General features: G+C 34.2%; 3 protein-coding genes and 1 long non-coding RNA gene across 4 annotated transcripts; 3 read left to right on the plus strand and 1 right to left on the minus strand.

Annotated features, from left to right (window-relative positions):
* Positions 1–4,381: 4,381 nt before the first annotated feature.
* LOC146936055 (AT-hook motif nuclear-localized protein 8-like) lies at positions 4,382–6,667 on the plus strand. The gene is made up of 4 exons (XM_085757665.1): positions 4,382–4,782; positions 5,016–5,147; positions 5,827–5,988; positions 6,154–6,667. Exons 1-4 carry the CDS (start codon positions 4,522–4,524, stop codon positions 6,415–6,417), a joined length of 819 nt encoding a protein of 272 aa, XP_085613791.1. The 5' UTR covers positions 4,382–4,521; the 3' UTR covers positions 6,418–6,667.
* A 1,495-nt stretch (positions 6,668–8,162) lies between these two features.
* LOC146936056 (uncharacterized) lies at positions 8,163–9,521 on the minus strand. Its single transcript, XM_085749131.1, has 3 exons — positions 9,138–9,521; positions 8,627–8,981; positions 8,163–8,542 (listed from the first exon to the last, which is right to left on the minus strand). The coding sequence occupies exons 1-3, from the start codon at positions 9,519–9,521 to the stop codon at positions 8,163–8,165; spliced, it is 1,119 nt and encodes a 372-aa protein (XP_085605257.1).
* Positions 9,522–10,274: 753 nt separating this feature from the next.
* Positions 10,275–11,930, plus strand: LOC146936057 (uncharacterized). Its single transcript, XR_015033126.1, has 3 exons — positions 10,275–10,553; positions 10,714–10,801; positions 11,717–11,930. It is a non-coding gene; the product is annotated as an uncharacterized LOC146936057 (long non-coding RNA).
* Positions 11,931–13,552: 1,622 nt separating this feature from the next.
* On the plus strand, positions 13,553–14,008 carry LOC146936058 (uncharacterized). The gene has a single exon (XM_085749132.1). It carries the CDS (start codon positions 13,553–13,555, stop codon positions 14,006–14,008), a length of 456 nt encoding a protein of 151 aa, XP_085605258.1.
* Positions 14,009–22,409: the final 8,401 nt, after the last annotated feature.

Below are 22,409 nucleotides of genomic sequence, written 5' to 3' on the forward strand. Positions count from 1 at the left end.
GTAGTCCCAATGTCTTAAAGGTCCACGTACTCATCTATGAATCTTAGAAGCACATATCACACTCTCCCTCTGTTTGTCGGTGTTTATGGCAAACAAATATCGACTGGTTTTGATTATAACAAGCAGGACCAAACTAGAGATCCTATGACATGTTGTGCATTTTGTTGTTGTGCGTTCATCGAGTTCGTAGGTTGCTTAACGAATGGGACGAGACCGTGTGGCGTCTTTCGACAGGTTTTAATGCATTAAGTTTAAATTGCAGAAACTTAAAGAAAAGAAAAAGTGCAAATGCAAGTGCATTAAAAGTAAAAGTGGTTTGACAAATCCTATACATACATTCTTTATGTCTCTTTTCTCTCTCGCCAGTACTTCAAGTATTTTAGAATTCTGTATAGGCGATTTGTGACCCGTTTTCCCTATGGAAAACTACTATTTATACATTGGAAATAATTGGAAAGAAACTAATCCCAGGATCAACACTCCTTCCATGCAGACAACCGCTTGTCTCCCACGTTCTCCCTTGAGGAAACCGCTTCTCTTTTGAAATTTGAATCTTCCCGCTTCAGAGGCGGTTGCTTGACTTCGACGGCTTCGCTTCTTGCTCCGTGTCTTATCGAACCTCAAAGCTTTAAGACTTTTTATGCTAAGACCCCACATCTCATCGAACTCCTTTGATTTAAGAAAAGACTTCGATTGTTGCAAGAGTAAAAGTCAACTAATGTTGACCACACTAAATGAGGCTGGTGAAAATACAAGCTAACAAATTGCCCCCCAAAAATGCCATGTTGTGAATGTGATGAATTGTGATTGTAGGAAATGCGAATCCATTGATAACATGGAATGGAGTAGCCAGATATATTCTGCTCTCATTATTTATGCTATGTTTGCATTGTTTAGTTTATGATATTCACTAAACACAACACTATTTAAGCATATCTACTTAATTACCACTTATTTAGTTGTTCAAAAGTGTCACTTACATTTTTGTGTGTAAGCTTTAATTTTACTAGTTTTTCTTCCGATGGTTATTTTGAGAGTAATAAATCACATGGATGATATTTTTTCTACGCCATCTTTAATTGTCTGTGCTTAATTTTTCATAATTTAATGTGCTAAATGCCAATATGTTAAATTTGATAGTTGATTTATATAAATAAACATGATTTGGTTTAATGTTGTTGCAATAATGTCTTTTTTTGGTATAGGGTCAATTTGAAATTGTATCCTTATATGGGAATTTAGAAGTATCTGACAACAACAACTGCAATATAAGAATAAGTTACTTCAAGGTGTCTCTAGCAAACACTGATTCACGCCTTTTGGTAGGTGTATTTGCTGATATGCTTATTGCAGCATCATTAGTAAAGGTATTGCTCACAAATGATAGATAATTCATGTTGATTTTTAAATGCGCAATTTGAAAGTAAGTTCTTGTGTGTTGATAGTATTTTCTACAAGAAGGATTAATGAAACATTGTTGCATTAGTTTTATAACTTTTTAAGAATTTTAACATTTTATGAATCATTTACAAGTCATAGTGGGTAGCTTTACTTTGGATGGAAAAAATGCTAGCCTGAATAAACTGAAATGAACTTTCTTCAGCTCCATTGCCTGAGCTTGTTGCTGTTGGGACTCAAACCAATGTGACCACTCAAGGGCATTCATCTGAGTCCTTAGGTGACAAAGAGAATAATCCTTTTAGCCAAGGGACTGCAATATACAATAACACTATCCAACCCATTTCTACAATGTCGATGTACCAGCAGTTATGGGCTCACCAAACTCAGAAGTGAGGACAGGCTGTTAAGCTCACCAGTGCAGAAGAAGGTTATTTACATGATGATTGTTCAAAGTTGTTCTGCATGTTGGATTTGGAAATAGCAACATAAATAATTTGGACAAACTTTAAGGCGGTTCAATTAGTTTTATATCTGTTTCTTTGTTTTTCTGTTGATTATGGTTTTCAAATAATTTATGAAACATTGCTAGCGAGGGTCATTTTTGGTTAATGATGTTATTGCAGATTTGGTTCCTTTTATGACTATATTTGAAATTAGATTTTATTATCCTTCTTATTTGATCTGCATATTTTCAAATTTCATTCATATGGAGTTTTCCATTTTTACCCCTCTTATTTTTATTCTTTACTGTGCGTAAATAAATTATTTAACCAATGAAAATAAATAATAAGACTTGATTTATTCTTATTTGACTTTATTCAATTTCGTTGAAGCATAGGTATTCAATATGTTGTAAGTTTTAGAATATCTTAACTTTAAAGTGAGAGTAGAAATATATTACACGGGCCACATAAACTCCCCAACATAAGGACAATGTGATTACGGAAAAATGGTAGTATATGAGCTAGTCCACAGACTCTGACCAGTGCATAACACTTAGAAAAACTTAGAAAAAGCCAACATAGTTCAACTCATCAGACTCTGATCAGTGCATAGTACTTAATTGTTAACACCTCTAATTGTATATCAAGTGTAAGAACAATTATTTTATTTATAATCATTTAGAAGTCTCTTTCAGTTGTTATTGAGCATTGAAAGTCTCTTGCTTTTGTGCTTGATCATTTTGGAAATCTTTCGGTTGTCTCCTTGAGAAATTTGTAATCAGATGAGATTATAGTGAAAATCCTTTGGAAGTGCAAGAGGATTGGACTACTCCTAGATTGTAGGAGGAACTAGTATAATTGCTTGTGTCTGCTCTCTCTCTCTCTCTCTCTCTCTCTCTCTCTCTCTATATATATATATATATATATATATATATATATATATATATATCGATCATTGTGTTTTATCTTATCTGCTGCTATCAGACTCTGTGTTAGATTCTGACCAGTGCATAACAATTAAAAAAATTAAGAAAAAGCCAACACAATTCAGAAAAAGTGTACCTTGTTACAATATCAAAGTGCAAAATATTTATATCTACAATTTTAATGAAAATCAAAATAATATTAATCAAAATATAAATTTTATAAAATTTACTGTTAACAATTAATACGCATCAGTGCAATAAAAAAAGCAGATAGGCGGGAACGTAGTGCCTATCTGAAAGTTAGTAAAATATAAGATCAATGGTAATACTAGTCAGTAAAAAATACTTGTACACTAATGTTTAATGAGAAACCACACTTTTTCATGCTATAATTTCAACATAATGATACAAAAGTGAGGTGATGTGGAAAAGTAGTGGATTCTAATCAGATATTAGTTTAAAATTGTTTTACATTGATATGTCATACTTTTTAACCAAAATTTATTAAGTTATGCGTATTAATAAAAATAATTGATCACATTTAATATATACAATATAAATAAAATACTAAGTCTATTGTTTAAATTTTCCTTCATGACTAATATATATCTTTTAATGACAAATGTTAGTAAGTTAATTTTTTTTTTAGTATTTTCTCCTTGTCACGACCTAAACCATGGACCTCCAACTCCTTAACCATTAGCTTAATTTAGTTGAGCTACCAAACAATTAAATTATTAAAATTGCAAAAGTTAACATTTTTTTTATAAAATACGTAGAGTAGTACCAACAAGACTCATTCTAATATTTTCTTTTCAACATTCACTTTTTTCCTTTAAAAATTACATTCATTCTAATTTTTTTTACCAGCACTCGCATTTTTGTTTGAAAAATCTTGTTCTCACAATAATTTTTGCTCCAAAACACCAGAAAAACTACTCAAAAATACCCTCCGAGGGAAGTTAATTATCGATGGCTAATGTCGTCGTTGTTGATCATTAATGACAATTAACTGCAGATGTGGATATTTTCGTATTTTTCTGGTGTTTTGGAGAAAAAATGATGGTGATAAGAGCATTTTTCTTTTTATTTAGTGATATACATGTGATCTCATCAGTTTATGTCGACACAATTTCCAAATGATGGACCCCACATCCCAAATGGTGCAAGTCAACCTCATTCTATCCAATTAAAAGTGAGTATTAAAAAAAGGGTTTTACAGAAAAAGTTGTTTGCACTATTCAAATACGTATATTAATTTATCTACCTACTCCGAGTCAAAATAATATTTAAAATTATATGAGCTATTATGTTTTATTTCTAAAACAAATAATTACAAAAAGGCAGAAAAAAAGTGTTGCAAAAGTCAAACATAAAATAATTAAATTTAATAGAATGCTCCTTTGTAATAAATACATTTTTGACCAAAAATATTAAATAAATTAAATAATATTATTAATAACTTAAGTCCATGAATGAAATATAATTTGTAGGGACCCACAAGAAAAATAAACAATAAAAATAAAATCTAAAATTAAAAACCCCAAATAAATAAAATAAAATAATCAAAGACTTTCCTTATTCCCTCTCTTCTTCAGTTATAAAATTTTTAGGTTCATGTTTTTCTTTCCTCGTCATCATTCATCATCATCATTATCATTGTAACCACTTTTACTTACTTTGACTATATATACACATTGATTCATACTCTTTTTTCAATTACTCTATTTTCTTTGCAACATTGTATTTTCATGGATTTGAATGAAATGCCAGACTCGCCTCACCCTCACCACAATCAACTTGAAATTGTCATCTTGGTGGGTCCAGATCCATTCACAACCACCATCCAAACCACCGTGATGGAACCAAACACTGCTCAAGGCTCTCCATTCAATATGAACGTTAACCTTTCCCCAAATCACGAGCCTCTTGTTAGCAACATCGTTCCTTCATCCTTGAATCCATGCCTAGGTGCTATAATTCCACATGTGATCTTTGTGAATCCAGGAGAGGTATGCAGTGGAACCTATAATTCCAACATTAACATGTTATATATTACACTACCTTTCTCAATTTTTTTTTAAAATATTGGAAACTTTATAAATTGCAAGGTTATGTAGATTTTGATGATGTTAAAAATGTGGTTGTTTATAGAATTTTCGAAAGTTTTTGTTGACAGATCTGGTGGTGGTTGGATTTTTTTGAAGATTGGTTTTTACCAATATGTTTTTTCACTTGTTTGTAGGACATCATTGAAAAAGTCACAGCCTATAGCCAGGCAGTAGCAGAACCTAATACTGAGATATGCATTATGTCTGCTCATGGTTTAGTTGGCAGTGTCGCCCTTCATTATTCAGGGAGCATTGTTAATTACGAGGTAGTACTTTTTACATCCTTTTTTTAATAAAAATCCATTCAATTATATCTATTTTCTGATATGATTTTTTTTTTGTATTATGATATTCAATAAAGAGAGTAGTTTGTTTGTATGAGCATTGTCTGCTCATACTTTTTACAACCTTTTTATTGGAATCCATTCAATAAAGCAAGTTATTTGAATTTTTCTATTTAATTCTCAAACACAGTGTAAAATCTGCATCATCCGACCGTGACAAGAACAAAAAATTTATTAATTGTGTGAATGTGTTGAATTGTGATTGTAGGAAATCTGAATCCATTGACAACATGGAAAGGATTAGCAAGATATATTCTACTCTCATTATTTCTGCTATGTTTGCATTGTTTAGTTTATGATATTCACTAAACACAACACTATTTAAGCATATCTACTTAAATACCACTTATTTAGTTGTTGAAGAGTGTCACTTACATTTTTTTGTGTTAGCTTTAATTTTACTAGTTTTTCTTCCGATGGTTATTTTGAGAGTAATAAATCACATCGATGGTATTTTTTCTACGACATCTTTAGTTGTTTGTGCTTAATTTTTCATAATTTAATGTGCTAAAATGTAAATATGTTAAATTTGATAGTTTATTTTTATAAATAAACATGATTTGGTTTAATGCTGTTGCAATGATGTCTTTTTTCGTTATAGGGTCAATTTGAAATTGTATCCTTGTCTGGAAATTTAGAAGTATCTGACAACAACAACGGCAATATAAGAATGAGTTACTTCAAGGTGTCTCTAGGAAACACTGATTCAAGTCTTTTGGTAGGAGTAGTTGCTGATAAGCTTATTGCAGCATCATTAGTAAAGGTATTGCTCACAAATGATATATAATTTATGTTGATTTTTAAATGCGCAATTTGAAAGTAAGTTCTTGTGTTGATAGTATTTTCTACAAGAAGGATTAATGAAACATTGTTGCATTAATTTTATAACTTTTTAAGTATTTTAACATTTTTTATGAATCATTTACAGGTCATAGTGGGTAGCTTTACTTTGGATGGAAAAAATGCTAGCTTGAATAACCTGAAATATGAACTTCCTTCAGCGCCATTGCCTGAGCTTGTTGCTATTGGGACTCAAACCGATGTGACCACTCAAGGGCATTCATCTGAGTCCATAGGTGTCAAAGAGAATAATCCTTTTAGCCAAGGGACTGCAATATACAATAATACTATCCAACCCATTCCTACTATGTCGATGTACCAGCAACTATGGGCTCACCAAACTCAGAAGTGAGGATGGGCTGTTAAGCTCACCAGTGCAGAAGAAGGTTATTTACATGATGATTGTTCAAAGTTGTGCTAATCATGTTGGATTTGGAAATAGAAACATAAATAATTTGGATAAACTTTAAGGGGGTTTATCAATTAGTTTTATATCTGTTTCTTTGTTTTTCTGTTGATTATGATTTTCAAATAATTTATGAAACATTGCAAGCGAGGGTCACTTTTGGTTAATGATGTTATTGCAGATTTGGTTCATTTTATGACTATATTTGAAATTAGATTTTATTATCCTTCTCATTTAATCTGCATATTTTCAATTTTCATTCATATGGAGTTTTCCATTTTTACCCCTCTTATTTTTATTCTTTAATGTGCGTAAATAAATTATTTAACCAATGAAAATTGAAAATAAGACTTGATTTATTCTTATTTGAATTTGTTCAATTTTGTTGAAGCAAAGGTATTGAATATGCTATAAGTTTTAGAATATCTTAACTTTTAAGTGAGAGTAGAAATATATTACGCAGGCCACATAAACTCCCCAACATAAGGACAATGTGATTACGGAAAAATTGTAGTAGGTGAGCTAGTCAACAGACTCTGACTAGTGCATAACACTTAGAAAAACTCAGAAAAAGCCAATATAGTTAAAACTCATCAGACTCTGATTAGTGCATAGTACTTTATTGTTAATACCTCTAATTGTATATCAAGTGTAAGAACAAATATTTTATTTGTAATCTTTTAGAAGTCTCCTTTAGTTGTTATTGAGCATTGGAAGTCTCTTGCTTTTGTGCTTGATCATTTTGGAAATCTTTTGGTTTTCTCCTTGAGAAATTTGTAATAAGATGTGATTATAGTGAAAATCCTTTTGAAGTGCAAGAGGACTGGACTACTCCAAGATTGTAGGAGGAACTAGTATTATTGCTTGTGTCTTCTCTCTCTCTCTCTCTCTCTCTCTCTCTCTCTCTCTCTCTCTCTCTCTCTCTCTCTCTCTCTCTCTCTCTATCTATCTATCTATCTATCTATCTATCTATCTATCTATCTATCTATCTATATATGTATCTATCTATCTGTCTGTCTGTCTGTCTGTCTGTCTATCTTTGTGTTTTATCTTATCTGCTGCTATCAGACTTTGTGTCAGATTCTGCCCAGTGCATAACACTTAGAAAAATTTAGTAAAGCCAACAGAATTCAAAAAAAGTATACCTTGTTACAATATGAATGTGCAAAATATTTATATCTACAATTTTAATGAAAATCAAGATAATAATAATCAAAATATAAATTTAATAAAATTTACTGTTCACAATTTATACGCATCAGTGCAATAAATAAAAGCAGATAGGCGGGCACGTAGTGCTTGTCTGAAATCTTGTACAATATAGAATCAATGGTAATCCTTGTCAGTAAATAATAGTTGTACATTAATGTTTAATGAGAAACCACACTTTTTCATGCTATAATTTCAACATAATGATACAAAAGTGAGGTGATGTGGAGAAGTAGTGGATTCTAATCGGATATTAGTTTAAAAGTATTTTACATTGATATGTCGTACTTTTTATCCAAAATTTATTAAGTTATGCGTATTAATAAAAATAATTTATCACATTATATACAATATAAATAAAATATTAAGTCTATTGTTTAAATTCTCCTTGTCACGACCAAAACCATGGATCTCCAACTCCTTAACCATTAGCTTAATTTAGTTGAGCTACCAAACAAATTTTTTTTTTGAAGGAAACATGCTTATAGCATTTCATTAATCATAATAGTAGCAATACAATTGGGTATATCATAATAAACGGCGGGACTAGCTAGAGACGTGGCCTCTCGTGCCAGAGCATGAGCAACCGCGTTGGCTTGTCGCCTAACAAACTCCACCCTAGAGTTAGAAAATAAATTACGAAACAAAGAACGACAGGAAGAAATAATGGAGCCAAATTCAGACAAGTCGTTCCGTGTAGAGAGGAAGGCATCAACTGTTAATTTAGAGTCTGTTTCGAAATCCGCGTTATCAACTTGCATATCACTTAACCATTGCATAGCAGAGTGCAGCCCTAAAGCTTCACCGACATCCACCGGAACAGTACAAGGATAAGTAATAGTCTTAGCCAGAACAAAACTACCTTCCGAGTCACGTACACACATACCAATACCTGTGCAATTATTGTGCTAAGAGAAAGCCGCGTCGATATTGCACTTGAATCTACCTGACGTAGGGGGCTGCCATAAGAGTCTGTGATGTTGGTGTGAGGAGGAGGGCCCTGCCTGCGCATCTATTACATGTTGAGGCGATAAAGTGGATGTCAGAACATCCGGAGCATTTGCTAGTTGCCAATCTGTAATCATGTTTCTGGCACGCTCCACAACCACAGCACTCGTTTCTATAACATCGTCCCAAACTCTAAGATTACGATGTTTCCATAAGCTCCACATGATAGTTGACAGACGCTGAGTGAGCTCAGTAGACAAATTCTCTAACAGATAGAAAATAGCATCCGCAGCTGAATTAGTATGAGTGAGAGCATTTTGCACCGAGCTCCAAAGGCCAGTCCTGTTCCACACCTGTATAGCAAAAGGGCAACCGAAAAAAACATGCAAAAGATCCTCATGAATAGAATCACAGCTCGAACAGTTAGTGGGACAGACGACACCTTTATCCAACAGGCGGACACGAGTCGGTAAACATCCTCGTCACATGCGCCAAATTAAATTCTTTACCTTTGGTGGGACTTTAAGATTCCAAATACCAGACCAATACCCCGGACGCCATAAAAAGGAAGAATCAATTAATTCTGTTACACACAACCTGTAGGCACTACGTACCGAGTAACGACCATGCCTTTCTGCTTTCCAAATAATTCGATCTTCCGCAACCTGAGAAATAAGCGGCGTGTGGAGTATTTTATCTGCAATATCCACGCTAAAAACCTGTCTAACCACCTGCTCATTCCAGCTTTTGTCATGTAAATGCATCAGACTATTAATAGTAAAATTATGAACAAAATGAGCACCTGGAATATCACTACTAATAAACTCTCCATTTGGCAACCAAGGTTCGTTGAGAATGGGAATAGTAGTGTAACATCCCGATATTTTATACATTATATATATGTCATTAGTAATATTTTTCTTGATTTATAATTTATTCTACAACTTATTTTATGTGTAAAATTAATAGAAATCTTGACATTTTCTACTTTGGTTAATTAATCAAGTAGAACTTGAATTTTATTCCATCTACTTTAATCTTTATAAATCAATTTGGGGTGGAGAAAATAAGATAATTATTTCTTAAATGTTTTTTTATTCTAATCCTTTATTGCTGCATTTTAATTTGTGATTTATTTTAAAGTTAATTTTGTATTATAATAATTATTAGTCTTTAATTTAGACATTGTGATATATATAAATAGTACACGTTTTTTTTTTTTGGAGGAATCTATGCTCATCCTTTTCCTTGCCTAATTGCCCAACTAAACATGTTTCAATTCATCTCCTAATTACTAGGTTTAGTGGCCTTGCTTGGGAGAAATAATAGATAACAACCTATGTTCTGTTATCGTGGGTATAATGCTGGTAGTTACTAGTTAGTGATCTTAGTTTGAGAGACACTAGCAGTCAACATGCAGATTTCTTCTTCTCTATATCCCACTTTGTTGCCTTAAATTGTGGAGCCAATAGTCAAATTCTCCCCTTCATCATGTGTTATTTTAGTTCCTAAAAACTAGCCACGTTATTCACCTATTCCAATCCTCTCACAATCAGTTTTTTTTCCACACTGAGCACATTCCTCTCTAATTTCATTGCATCGGTTGTTATTTAAAACCACACAAGCTATACCAGCCATCTCAGATATATTTCTCCGCATGAATTTACTTTCCTTAGTCAGACACCCAAGACCACTATCAATTCTTCCAACTTCCATAAATTATTGTCATTCAATCATCATGATGACCCTTAAAGACTACAAATTCATTCTTTGCTAATCTAAAACGGCATTCTGTCTCCCATGAAAACAAACACGTGAACCATTCTTTCCATTTTAAATTCTCATGCCATCAGGGTTGTATATAGTACGACCTCTTCACCATCCTATCTCTTGTTCATCCATATTCATTCCATTTTTGTGTGAAGGTAAGATTTTATACTTATTCTTCTCTTGGCATTTCAATCAATGCCCTATACTCATAAGCTACTTCCTACGAAGGTTTTACTTTTATTCTGTGCGGGACTCAAACCAGCCTCTTTTCTATTCTCTTTATTCTTATTTTTGTTGTTTTGTTCCTTATATCAGAACTTGTCCCTTTGAAGTTTTGAACCGTTCGGTATGCGAGCAATTAGTGGGACTAATCTTTGCTATTAGGAACGGAAAAACGGGCAAGGTAAGGGCTTTTTCCCCATACGTCCATACTAAGTGCTAGGGCTCTGTTATTAAATAGTGGTAGCAATTCTTGTCTTTTGAAAAGAAAACTAATTAAAAATGTATTTTAAGGTTAAAATTTAATCTTTTCTAAATGTGATTATTTAATTATGTTTTATATGATAAATGTGTGATGAGGAATGATATAATTATTTTATTTTATTATGTTGTATATGAAAATTTTGTATGATAATGAGGTGTGAATTGATATATTTTATATTATTATGCTTTATATGTTTTTGTGATGTTGGAAAAGAAATGTTAGATTTTGATGAATTAAAGAAAAGAGAAAGATGAATATGTGAAATTGTGAAATGATTGACTGTTGGTTGTGTGTTTGATGATGCATTAATATTTGACTGTAATTGCCTTAGTGGCGGGTTATAATTATATTCTTAGTGGTGCCTTAGTGGCGGGATTTAGTTTGCATTTCTTAGTGGTGCCTAAGTGGCGGGATTTAGTTTCATTATCATTATCATGCATGTCATATGCATCTGTGTGGTGCCTGTGTGGCGGGAATTGCAATTATATTCTGTGTGGATGCCTGTGTGGCGGGAATTGCAATTATATTTCTGTGTGGATGCCTTAGTGGCGGGAATTATATCCGGATCATATAGTTATAAGAGCATGCATTTTGCACATCATTGCATTGCATTGGATCTATTATACATCTGTGTGTTGATAAGTGATTAAACTGTTATATATATATATAAAAGAAATGTGTATGAACTTTACCTTAAAGACTTAAATGTATTTTTCTTATTTCTTTTGATTGATAAGTTTTGATATTATCTATTTCATGACATTGTTTCTGGTGCTTTGAGTATGAACCAATTTGGATAAGGAAATTGACCCTTACATTAATATAATGTTGTAGGTACCAAAGATGATATATGAAGTTTGATATGTGATGAAAGCGTACGCGGGGACAAAAATTGGGTTTTTGATTAAATTGTAGTTTTAGAAATAATTTTGAAGGACATTTAGTTTAAGAATTTTTATTAAATTATGTAAAGAATTTTGTATAGGCTTTGCTGGAATATATATTATTGATGAAATAAATAAATAGTAGTGTTTTTCAGAAAAAGAAAATGATTTAGGCGTAATGTCTTGGACCAAAATCCAGGGCGTTACAAGTAGCACCCGAGCCTAATTTTGTTTCCAACACTCGCATTTTTATTTGAAAAATCCTTTTCTCACAATAATTTTTGCTCCAAAACACCAGAAAAATTCAAAAATACCCTTTGAGGGAAGTTAATTATTGATCGCTAATGTCGTTGTTGTTGATCACTAACGACAATTAACTGCCGTTGGGGATATTTTCGTATTTTTCTGGTGTTTTGGACAAAAAATGATGGTTAGAAGAGCATTTTTCTTTTTATTTAGTGATATACATGTGATCTCATCTGTTTGTGTCGGCACAATTTTCAAATGATGGACCCCATATCCCAAATGGTGCGAGTCACCCTCATTCTATCCAATTAAAGAGTGAGTATTTTTGAAGAAGAAATTAAAGAATGAGTATTAAAAAATGAGTTTTACAGAGAATGTTGTTTGCACTATTCAAATACGTATATTAATTTATCTACCTACACCGAGTCAAAATAATATTTTAAATTATATGAGCTATTATGTTTTATTTTTAAAACAAATAATTACAAAAACGCAGAAAAAAAATGTTGCAAAAGTCAAACATAAAATAATTAAATTTAATAGAATGCTCATATGTAATAAATACCTTTTTGACCAAAAGTATTAAATAAATTAAATTTTTCTTCATGACTAATATACTTTTTTAGTTGGCAAATGTTAGTAAGTTAATTTTTATGTTAGTCTTTTCCCTTGTCAGGACCTAAACCTCCAACTCCTTAACCATTAGCTTAATTTAGTTGAGCTACCAAACACTTAATTTATTAAAATTGCAAAAGTTGACATTTGTTTATAAAATGCGTAGAGTAGTACCAACTAGACTCATTCTAATATTTTGTTTTCAACATTCACTTTTTTTTCTTTAAAAAATACATTCGTTCTAATTTTTCTTTTTCAGCACTCGCATTTTTATTTGAAAATATCTATTCTCAGAATCATTTTTTCTCCAAAACACCAGGAAAAAAAATACAAAAATACTCTCTGAGGGCTGTTAATTGTTTCTGACTAATGTTGTTGTTGTTGTTGTTGATTGATGGTGAGAAAAACACAAGAAGGGGGGTTGAATTTAGGGGTGGATCCAGTGTATACTGAGGGTGTGCACCTGCACACCCTGAACTTTTAAAATTTGCACCAGTACCCTATTATTTTTGCACTTTGCACACCCTAAAATTTTTTATTTGCACCTTAGACCCAACAGAGCCCAAGTCTGAAAACTACTCTCATAATCCATTTTTTTCTTAGGGTTCAATAAAATTACGAATTTGTAGCATGGTGTTAGTGAATTAGTGATGGATCAAACTGGTGCTTTTCAGAAATTGGAATTATTGAGGAATTAGTGATAAAATTCGAATTTGTTTTCAGAAATCTTTTGTTATGGTGCTTTTTTGTATTCCATATTTAACTGAGTTTTTATTCCAAACTGTGAAAGCTCTATGATTTACTATGTTGTTTTCGTGTAAGTGATTGAATTAGGCAAGAAAGGGAAAGAAAAAAATACTGAATTATTAGTTAAGCAAGAGCAAGGAAAGAATTGATAAACTCAGTTGCTCATTTGCTCATTTGTATGGCTTGTTTGAGTCCAAGAAACTTGTTCTCTTCTTTTGACAAGGAAAAATTGATTGAATTAGCAAAGTTTTATCCACTAGAATTTTCTCACACTAGTTTGCCGTGGCTTGATAATCAACTTGAGACTTATATCATTGATATGCGCAACAGTATTGAATTTGCATCTTTGAAAGTAATTAGTGATCTTTCAGAAAAGTTGGTTGAAACTGGAAGGCATGTTGTTTTTCCACTAGTTTATCGGCTTTTGAAGTTAGCGATGATTTTGCATGTTGCCACCGCAACCGTCGAGCGATCCTTTTCGGCTAAGAAGATTGTGAAAAGTAGATTACGTAATCGAATGGGGGATGAATGGATGAATGATTGTTTAGTGACTTATATTGAAAGAGATATCATGAAGGACATTGATGATGAACTGATTATTCAAAGATTTCAGAAGATGGCAAGGCGTAAATGACACTTGTAGAGCCTATATGTAAATCCTTTTTTTAAGGTTAAATATAAATCTTTTTGATATATTATACATTGAGTACAATGTAGTATTTTGAGTATGTTACTTTTATATGCATGATTATAATTATAATTATTCTTAAAGTTTTATATTTTGCACCCCCTGACCTAGGGTCTTGGATACGCCACTGGTTGAATTGTGTTAGATTTGTCTTCTTTTTAACTAAGTTCAGAGTTCAGAGTCAAATGCAGCAGATATAAGAGAGAGAGAGAGAGAGAGAGAGAGAGAGAGAGAGAGAGAGAGAGAGTGAGAGAGTGAGAAGAAAGAGACACAAGCAATTATCTTGGTTCCTTCCACAATCCGGAAGTAGTCTAGTACCTTTTACACTTCCAAGGAGATTTTCACTATAATCACACAAGATTACAATTGCTCAAGCACACGAGCAAGAGACTTCAGGTACTCAAGCACACAAGCAAGAGATTTCCTATGCTCAAGCACAAAAGCAAGAGACTTCGTAAACAAACAAATTACAAAGTACAAAACAGTTCAGACTCTAAGACTTAAAAATTTCTAAGATATGAAAGTTAGTAAGAAATTCTAAGTGTTTGATGCACAATGATTTTGATAGAGTTTTTATTAGTTGTGTGTTTTACTCCATAATCAAGATTAACAAGTGCTTAAGATTCTAGTTTGTTTTGTTTCGATAAGATTGTTAGGTAGTTACGAGAGACTTGCTCTCTAAGTCATTGTATATATGATTACTTGTAATTCATTTTTTCATAATCCAATGTGAATAACAACTCTCAATACTATTCTCTCAATTACTTCTAACTCATTGAAAATTGAAGAATTCTCCCTATACTCCTCAACATAATGGCTTAGAAGAAAGAAGGAATAGAACTATCCTTGACATGGTCAGAAGTATGTTAAAGCAGAAAAACAAGCCACATATGTTTAGGGGAGAAGCAGTCAGTACATCTACTTACATATTGAACAAATGTCCAACAAAGAAGCTGAAGAACAAAGTTCCAGAGGAAGCATGGAGTGGAAGAAAACCAAGTATCAAACAATTGAAGGTGTTTGGTTCAATCTGCTATAAACACATTCCAGATGCAAAGAGTGAAGGTGAGAAAAACACACGAAGGGGGGTTGAATTGTGTTTTGAAAAATTCTTTGTTTCTCCTAAAACTGAACACACTTGATCAGAAGCTAAGTGAGACAGCTTCTGAAGTGGTAATCAGAATCTAAATGCAGCGGAATAAAACAGAGAGAGAGAAGAAGAACGACACAAAGCAATTATACTGGTTCCTTCCACAATCCGGAAGTAGTCCAGTCCCCCTTGCACTTCCAAGGAGATTTCACTAAGAGTAATATCTGATTACAATTGCTCAAGCACACAAGCAAGAGACTTCCTTTGCTCAAGCACACAAGCAAGAGACTTCCTTTGCTCAAGAACACAATCAAGAGACTTCCTGCTCAAGCACAACTGCAAGAGACTTCTAACTAAACAAAATTACACAGAAAATTGTTTAAGGTTGAACACTTGATATACAATCAGAGGTGCTCACAATACAAATCAGATACAGACTCAATGACTTAAGAATTTCTAAGATATGACTTTGAGACACAGAAATTCTAAGTGAATGCAGAACAATTTCAGCAGAGGTTTGACACTTGTAATAATGTTGTGAGTCTTTCGTTCAGCATTACCAAAACTCTAAGTCTTCACTCCTTTATATAGAGGTGTGAAAGAGACGTTGTGAAATTTCCAGCACATCAAAGAGTCGTTGTTGAAGCTTGATCTTTCACCAATGATCTTTTGCCTGATTTGGTTGTTGTCCTATAAAGAACCAATTTGAAATCCATTCATTATCCAAAGGAACATCTATGCAGGCGAAGCCGTATTCTGGAGCTATTTTCTTGTCTTGTAGTGTGGACCCAAAACAGAGTAGTGGAGAAGGTGGTTGTACAGTTCGTACAATAGTACAATGTCAACGTTTTCGTCCAAATTGCAAGCACATGCCTTCAAACACCTTTGAAATGACCGTTGCAATGTTCCACTAATTTTCTGCTATGTTTTCGAATCCAATAGACAACTTTTGCAGTGATGATTCTTCAATCTTTGAATCTTTGCAAATCCAGTTGATTTTCAGCTTCTGGTGAAATGACTTCTGAGGAGGCAGCTTCTGATGTTGCAGCTTCTGATAACGCAGCTTCTGATAATGTGGCTTCTGGACCTCTTGTCTTCTGGAGCACTATTCTTCAGAAGCACTATATTAATCTTCAGGAGCGGCTTTTCTTCAGGAGCGCTTTTTCTCTTCAGGAGCGAGTTGCCTTCAGGAGCACTAAGCTTCAATCTTGTTGATTCCTTTTGCTCTTTATTTGCTCATTCAGAACCAATAAATGATGTAACCTTTTAATTATGGTCCTGTACACTTGAACAAATATTAGCTAGTCCAATTTACAATTTTTAATACCTTGTTATCATCAAAACTCTTTAAGGTTCATTGTTAAACACATTTTGTTCCAACAATCTCCCCCTTTTTGATGATGACAAACAATAGTATTTAAAATTGGTTAATTGTTGTTAATCTAATTAACGAGTTGACTTTGGGGTTTCTGAGGTTTGTAAGCTCAGAGTCTGAGGTTTGTAAGCTCTAACTCCCCCTAAGTCTGATAGTTTTTAAGGTGAGGTTTGTAAGCTCCCCCTAAGTTCTATCCAGGTTAATTAAATTCATTTTTCGCACAATAATATCAGAGCTTAAAAAAATTTGAAAGAATTGACTTATAGATAAGAAGAATGGTTCAATTAATTTTATTTGAAATTTGATACTCCCCCTTTTTGATACACCGTTTTAAGGTAAAACAAAAGGATAGAAATTTTCAAAAATTTCAAATATTATTAATGGGGCTCAGAGCCTTTAAATACTATCACATATACTCCCCCTTTTGTCATTAGCAAAAAGACATAAACAAAAAGAAGAGATGAGAAAAACGTAAGATTAAAGGTTCAGAGCATAATTCAAATTATTTTAAAGCATATTAACCATCTTCAAAAATTAAATAAACAGGGCATAGCAAGCATTATTATCAAAGCAAATAACAACACACATGATATAAACAGTTAATGATATTCAGAAGCAAGAAGAATTCAGAAGCATATAATATCAGAAGCGAAAAGAACTGAATCAGAAGCAGAGATGATCATAGAACTGAATCAGAAGCAGAGATGATCATAGATGGGCAACTATGGGTTTGGCTTATTTCTCTAAAATCTTCTTCAGAAGTTCTTGAACATCAGCATACTTCTTGTCCATGTCTTTTCTGTAGTTGTCTTCTCTGATCTTGGCTTCTTGCATATCAGCTTTGAATTTTGATATCTTCAGCTTCTGCTCTAGTAGCTCTGTTTCAAGTCTTTCATTTTCTTCTTTGAGCACCTTGTTCTCCTGAGCTAGAGCCAGGTCAGGTGCATCATTCTTCTCCAGGATCTCAGAAGGAATAATCAGATGCAAATCCTTAGGCAGGAATTCACCAGGTTCTCTGCCTCTGATACTGAGTGGGTTCTTCACCCAAGTACCAAGAATTTCTACATCTCCAGTATTCTCTTCAATTCCATTCAACCAATCTTCCAGCTTCTGCTTGGCTTGCTCTTGAGCCTCAATGCAGGAATCATGCAGTGCTGAAATCAGGTTGATGACCCTTTCCTTGATCCTTCTCCATTGCTTCTGATAGTTAACTTGATGACCCAAGTCATTTCTTCCTGCTATCAGTTTGAGAACTTCAGAAGCAATATCTTCCCACACATCTTGTAGCACTTGAGAATCCAGGAAAATGGTGGGAGGTGAAGTTTGTTTAGAGGGTTTTGGAGGGGCTAAGTTTACAATGGGTATGTTTGATGATGATTGGTCATTTGTAGTTAAGGATTGGCTAGTTGATGGATGGTCAGGAGTGGGGTTAACTACCATATCAGAGGCATGATCATCTTGATCATCCTCAGAGTCTGTGTCCATATCACATACACCAGTATGGTGGGTGATCTTTGATGGCTTGTACTGGTGAAGGAGTTATGGAAGCAGGGGTTGGCTCAGGAATAATGTGTTCAGGAGCAGCAGTTTCAGATGCAGGTTCAGGAATGGGTTTAGTAACTGGTTGTTCAGGAACAATATGTTCAGGAACGGTTTTTTGAGGAGTGACTTGTTCAGGAACATATGGTTTAGGAACAGTTGGGGGTGATGAAGTTGTAGGTTCTGTTTGAGGTTGTTGTTGTGGGGGGTCTTCTGAAACAACTTTATCAGAAGCAGCTGCTTTTGGGGTTGTCTCAAAGGCTTTCTATGAGGTTGTGTTAAAGCTAGATTGGGGTAGTTCACCTAGATAATGACTTTCTAGGTGATCTAAAAGAGAAGTGTCTTCAGAAGGAACAGAGGATGTGGTACAAGATGTGTGTGAGACATTTGATACCTGAGATAACTTTGATGTGTTATCAATAGCTTCTGAAGTAGACTTTGAAGCATCAGCTTCTGAAGTATCAGCTTTCTTCATGACCATTCGTTCAGCTTCATCAGCAATTTTCTTAACATCTGCCATCTTCTCCACAAAGTAATCTTCAGATTCGCTTGGCCCAGTTTTCTTTTTCTTCATGTCAGCTAAGAACTGATCACTTTGTTCTTTACCCCTTTTTTTCCAAATCAGGTGTAGCTTCAAACATAGGAAGAATTTCAGATTCAGCAACCTTCTTCTTTTTCTTTTTAGGCTCCATTTCTTCTTGTTCTAACCTCTCAAGAGCTTCTTGCACCGTCTCCTTTTCAGATTTACCCATTTTTCTCTTAGCATCCTTCTGTTGCTTGGGCTTATCATCAGTGGCTTCTGCAGTAACTCCCTTGACTTTCTTCCCTTTGGTCTTAACAGGAGCAGCTTCGTCCTGTGGGCTTGCATCTGTTTCCATGAGATACTCAGCTACTGATTTAGCTAAGATTTCAGGATTGCTTTCCTTAAAGATTGAAGGGAAGTCCCTGATAATCTTAGTTTCTGCAGTAGTCATCTCTATCCACTTCTCATCTTCAGGGGTTTTCTTGATAAAGTTCATAGAAAATAAGCTCCTGCTACTGATAGTCCTTTCAGCAGTAGAAACTTTTAAGCACTTGTCAGAAGCACCCCTTGTCTTTTTCAAGAAATCCAGCACCCTTCCTTGATAAAAGATTTCAGATAGCAATCTTCCATAGGGCACTTGTTTCCTTCCTTTAACAGTGCCTTCATTTATGGCCCAGCAGAGATGATCCATGACATATCTTGGGAAATTTATCTTATCAAAAATAGCCATGAAGTAAATTATTGCTAGCTTCTGTTGGTTGTTGGGTTGATCAGACCCTCCTGCTCTTTGAAAGAAGCAATCATTACTGAATTTCACCAACATCCTGTTGTGAATCTCCATTTTAGAAGGCTTAGCATCTTTGTTCCCACCCAGAAGCGTGTTATAGTAGCTCTTTAGCATGACATCTCCCTTCTTGACTATTTCTTGGAATCTTCCCTCTGCATCCACTCTACAAGCTTTAGCTATAACATCCTCAGTGATGGTTATAGGAATGCCCATCACTTCAGACCTTATTTCTAAGCTATCAAAAGAGGTAGGATTCAAATCCACGGTTATTTTCCCTTTCTTTGACCCAGCTTGTTTACTTACGACCTTTGCAGGCTTTCCATTGTACACCTCAGCCCTTAACCAAAAGTCCTTGACCAAGTTCACATAAGTTGGCCCATTCAACATCTTGAAGTACTCAGATAGCTTCTGAGTATCTACCAAACCTTCCATGTCCACTTCATACTTCTTAAGTGAAGCGAAATCCACCGGTGATTCTATTTGAACTATTAAGGATTTCCATGGAATATCCATAGTCTTCTCTTTGTACACGGACCCAGATTCTGATGCACCTTGCATGCTAGAAGTAGATTCTGAACCTTTTCGTTGTGAGCTTGATGACGCCATTTGATGATTGAAGAAGATTTAGGGTTCTAGGATTTTTGCGCTTACTTCGCAAGAGGTTTGAAAGCAAATGTGTTTGATGTGAGTGAGTTGTGTGTGAATTGACAAAGTGTTAAAAGTAAAACGATTGCAATTCAAAAGAGACAAACAAACATAACATTAATGACAAAATTGGGGGCGCGTGAAAAGTACTTTCAAAGCTATTAAATCATCATTGCCCTATTTAGTTATACACCAATACATACAGGCCACGTCAGAAGTTCTCACAGTAACTACCAAGTTAGTGGGCCAGAAGTTACCACAAAAAGTAACTCCCAACGTTTCCACTAACTCTACTATTCAGAAGCATAAAATCCAGCTTCTGGACTTCAGATGCTGACGTCATCATCAGAAGCGAGTTTTCCTCAGAACCTCAATAAAGAGCTTCTGATGGACTACTGCTTCTGAACTAACTTCAGAACCTAAAATCCTATTCAGGAGCAAGCAAACATTTAACCAGACACAAAGTGCATGTTCAAATTTTTCTTTATAAAATCAAATCTTTCAACAGTTCAAGGCTTAGTAAATATATCAGCCCATTGATTTTCAGTATCAATGAATTGTATATCTTAAATTCCTTTTTGAACATAGTCTCTGATAAAATGGTGTTTGATTTCAATGTGCTTAGCTCTCGAATGAAAAATTGGATTTTTAGACAAACAAATAGCAGCATTATTATCACAATAAATGGGAATACTGTTAGCAGTTATCTGATAGTCTTTCAACTGATGTTTCATCCAAAGTAGTTGTGTACAACAACTTGCAGCTGAAATGTATTCTGCTTCTGCTGTAGACATATCAATAGTTTCTGATTGTCAATAGGTGAGAAAAACACAAGAAGGGGGGTTGAATTGTGTTTTGAAAAATTCTTCGTGTCTCCTAAAACTGAACACACTTGATCAGAAGCTAAGTGAGACAGCTTCTGAAGTGGTAATCAGAATCTAAATGCAGCGGAATAAAACAGAGAGAGAGAAGAAGAACGACATAAAGCAATTATACTGGTTCCTTCCACAATCCGGAAGTAGACCAGTCCCCCTTGCACTTCCAAGGAGATTTCACTAAGAGTAATATCGGATTACAATTGCTCAAGCACACAAGCAAGAGACTTCCTTTTCTCAAGCACACAAGCAAGAGACTTCCTTTGCTCAAGAACACAATCAAGAGACTTCCTGCTCAAGCACAACTGCAAGAGACTTCTAACTAAACAAAATTACACAGAAAATTGTTTAAGGTTGAACACTTGATATACAATCAGAGGTGCTCACAATACAAATCAGATACAGACTCAATGACTTAAGAATTTCTAAGATATGACTTTGAGACACAGAAATTCTAAGTGAATGCAGAACAATTTCAGCAGAGGTTTGACACTTGTAATAATGTTGTGAGTCTTTCGTTCAGCATTACCAAAACTCTAAGTCTTCACTTCTTTATATAGAGGTGTGAAAGAGACGTTGTGAAATTGCCAGCACATCAAAGAGTCGTTGTTGAAGCTTGATCTTTCACCAATGATCTTTTGCCTGATTTGGTTGTTGTCCTATGAAGAACCAATTTGAAATCCATTCCTTATCCAAAGGAACATCTATGCAGGCGAAGCCGTATTTTGGTGTGGACATAAAACAGAGTAGTGGAAAAGGTGGTTGTACAGTTCGTACAATAGTACAATGTCAACGCTTTCCTCCAAATTGCAAGCACATGCCTTCAAACACCTTTGAAATGACCGTTGCAATGTTCCACTAATTTTCTGCTATGTTTTCGAATCCAATAGACAGCTTTTGCAGTGATGATTCTTCAATCTTTGAATCTTTGCAAATCCAGTTGATTTTCAGCTTCTGGTGAAATGACTTCTGATGAGGCAGCTTCTGATGTTGCAGCTTCTGATAACGCTGCTTCTGATAACGCAGCTTTTGCTAATGTGGCTTCTGGACCTCTTGTCCTCAGGAGCACTATTCTTCAGAAGCACTATATTAATCTTCAGGAGTGGCTTTTCTTCAGGAGCGCTTTTTCTCTTCAGGAGCGAGTTGCCATCAGGAGCACTAAGCTTCAATCTTGTTGATTCCTTTTGCTCTTTATTTGCTCATTTAGAACCAATAAATGATGTAACCTTTTAATTATGGTCCTGTACACTTGAACAAATATTAGCTAGTCCAATTTACAATTTTTAATACCTTGTTATCATTAAAACTCTTTAAGGTTCATTGTTAAACACATTTTGTTCCAACAAAGAGAAGCAAGTTAGATGCTAAAAATGAAAAAATGATTCTACTTGGTTATCACTCAACTGGAGCATACAAATTGTATGATCCAATAAGTAAGAAAGTTCATATCACCAGGGATGTGATAGTAGATGAGAATGAAACATTGAAATGGGAGACTAATACTGAAATAAAA

This window comes from Medicago sativa, chromosome 3 (genome assembly GCF_051527215.1).
Source record: "Medicago sativa cultivar Bolivia chromosome 3, Bolivia_mono, whole genome shotgun sequence".
Taxonomy (NCBI): Eukaryota; Viridiplantae; Streptophyta; class Magnoliopsida; order Fabales; family Fabaceae; genus Medicago; species Medicago sativa.

Coding starts and splice junctions, on each gene's coding strand:
- LOC146936055 (XM_085757665.1), top strand. CDS start 4,522: ATGGATTTGAATGAAATGCCAGACTCGCCTCACCCTCACCACAATCAA. Junction 4,783..5,015: donor TCTTTGTGAATCCAGGAGAG/GTATGCAGTGGA, acceptor ACTTGTTTGTAG/GACATCATTGAAAAAGTCAC. Junction 5,148..5,826: donor GGAGCATTGTTAATTACGAG/GTAGTACTTTTT, acceptor TTTTCGTTATAG/GGTCAATTTGAAATTGTATC.
- LOC146936056 (XM_085749131.1), bottom strand. CDS start 9,521: ATGTATAAAATATCGGGATGTTACACTACTATTCCCATTCTCAACGAA. Junction 8,982..9,137: donor ATCTTAAAGTCCCACCAAAG/GTAAAGAATTTA, acceptor TTTGCTATACAG/GTGTGGAACAGGACTGGCCT. Junction 8,543..8,626: donor ATGGCAGCCCCCTACGTCAG/GTAGATTCAAGT, acceptor GTGACTCGGAAG/GTAGTTTTGTTCTGGCTAAG.
- LOC146936058 (XM_085749132.1), top strand. CDS start 13,553: ATGGCTTGTTTGAGTCCAAGAAACTTGTTCTCTTCTTTTGACAAGGAA.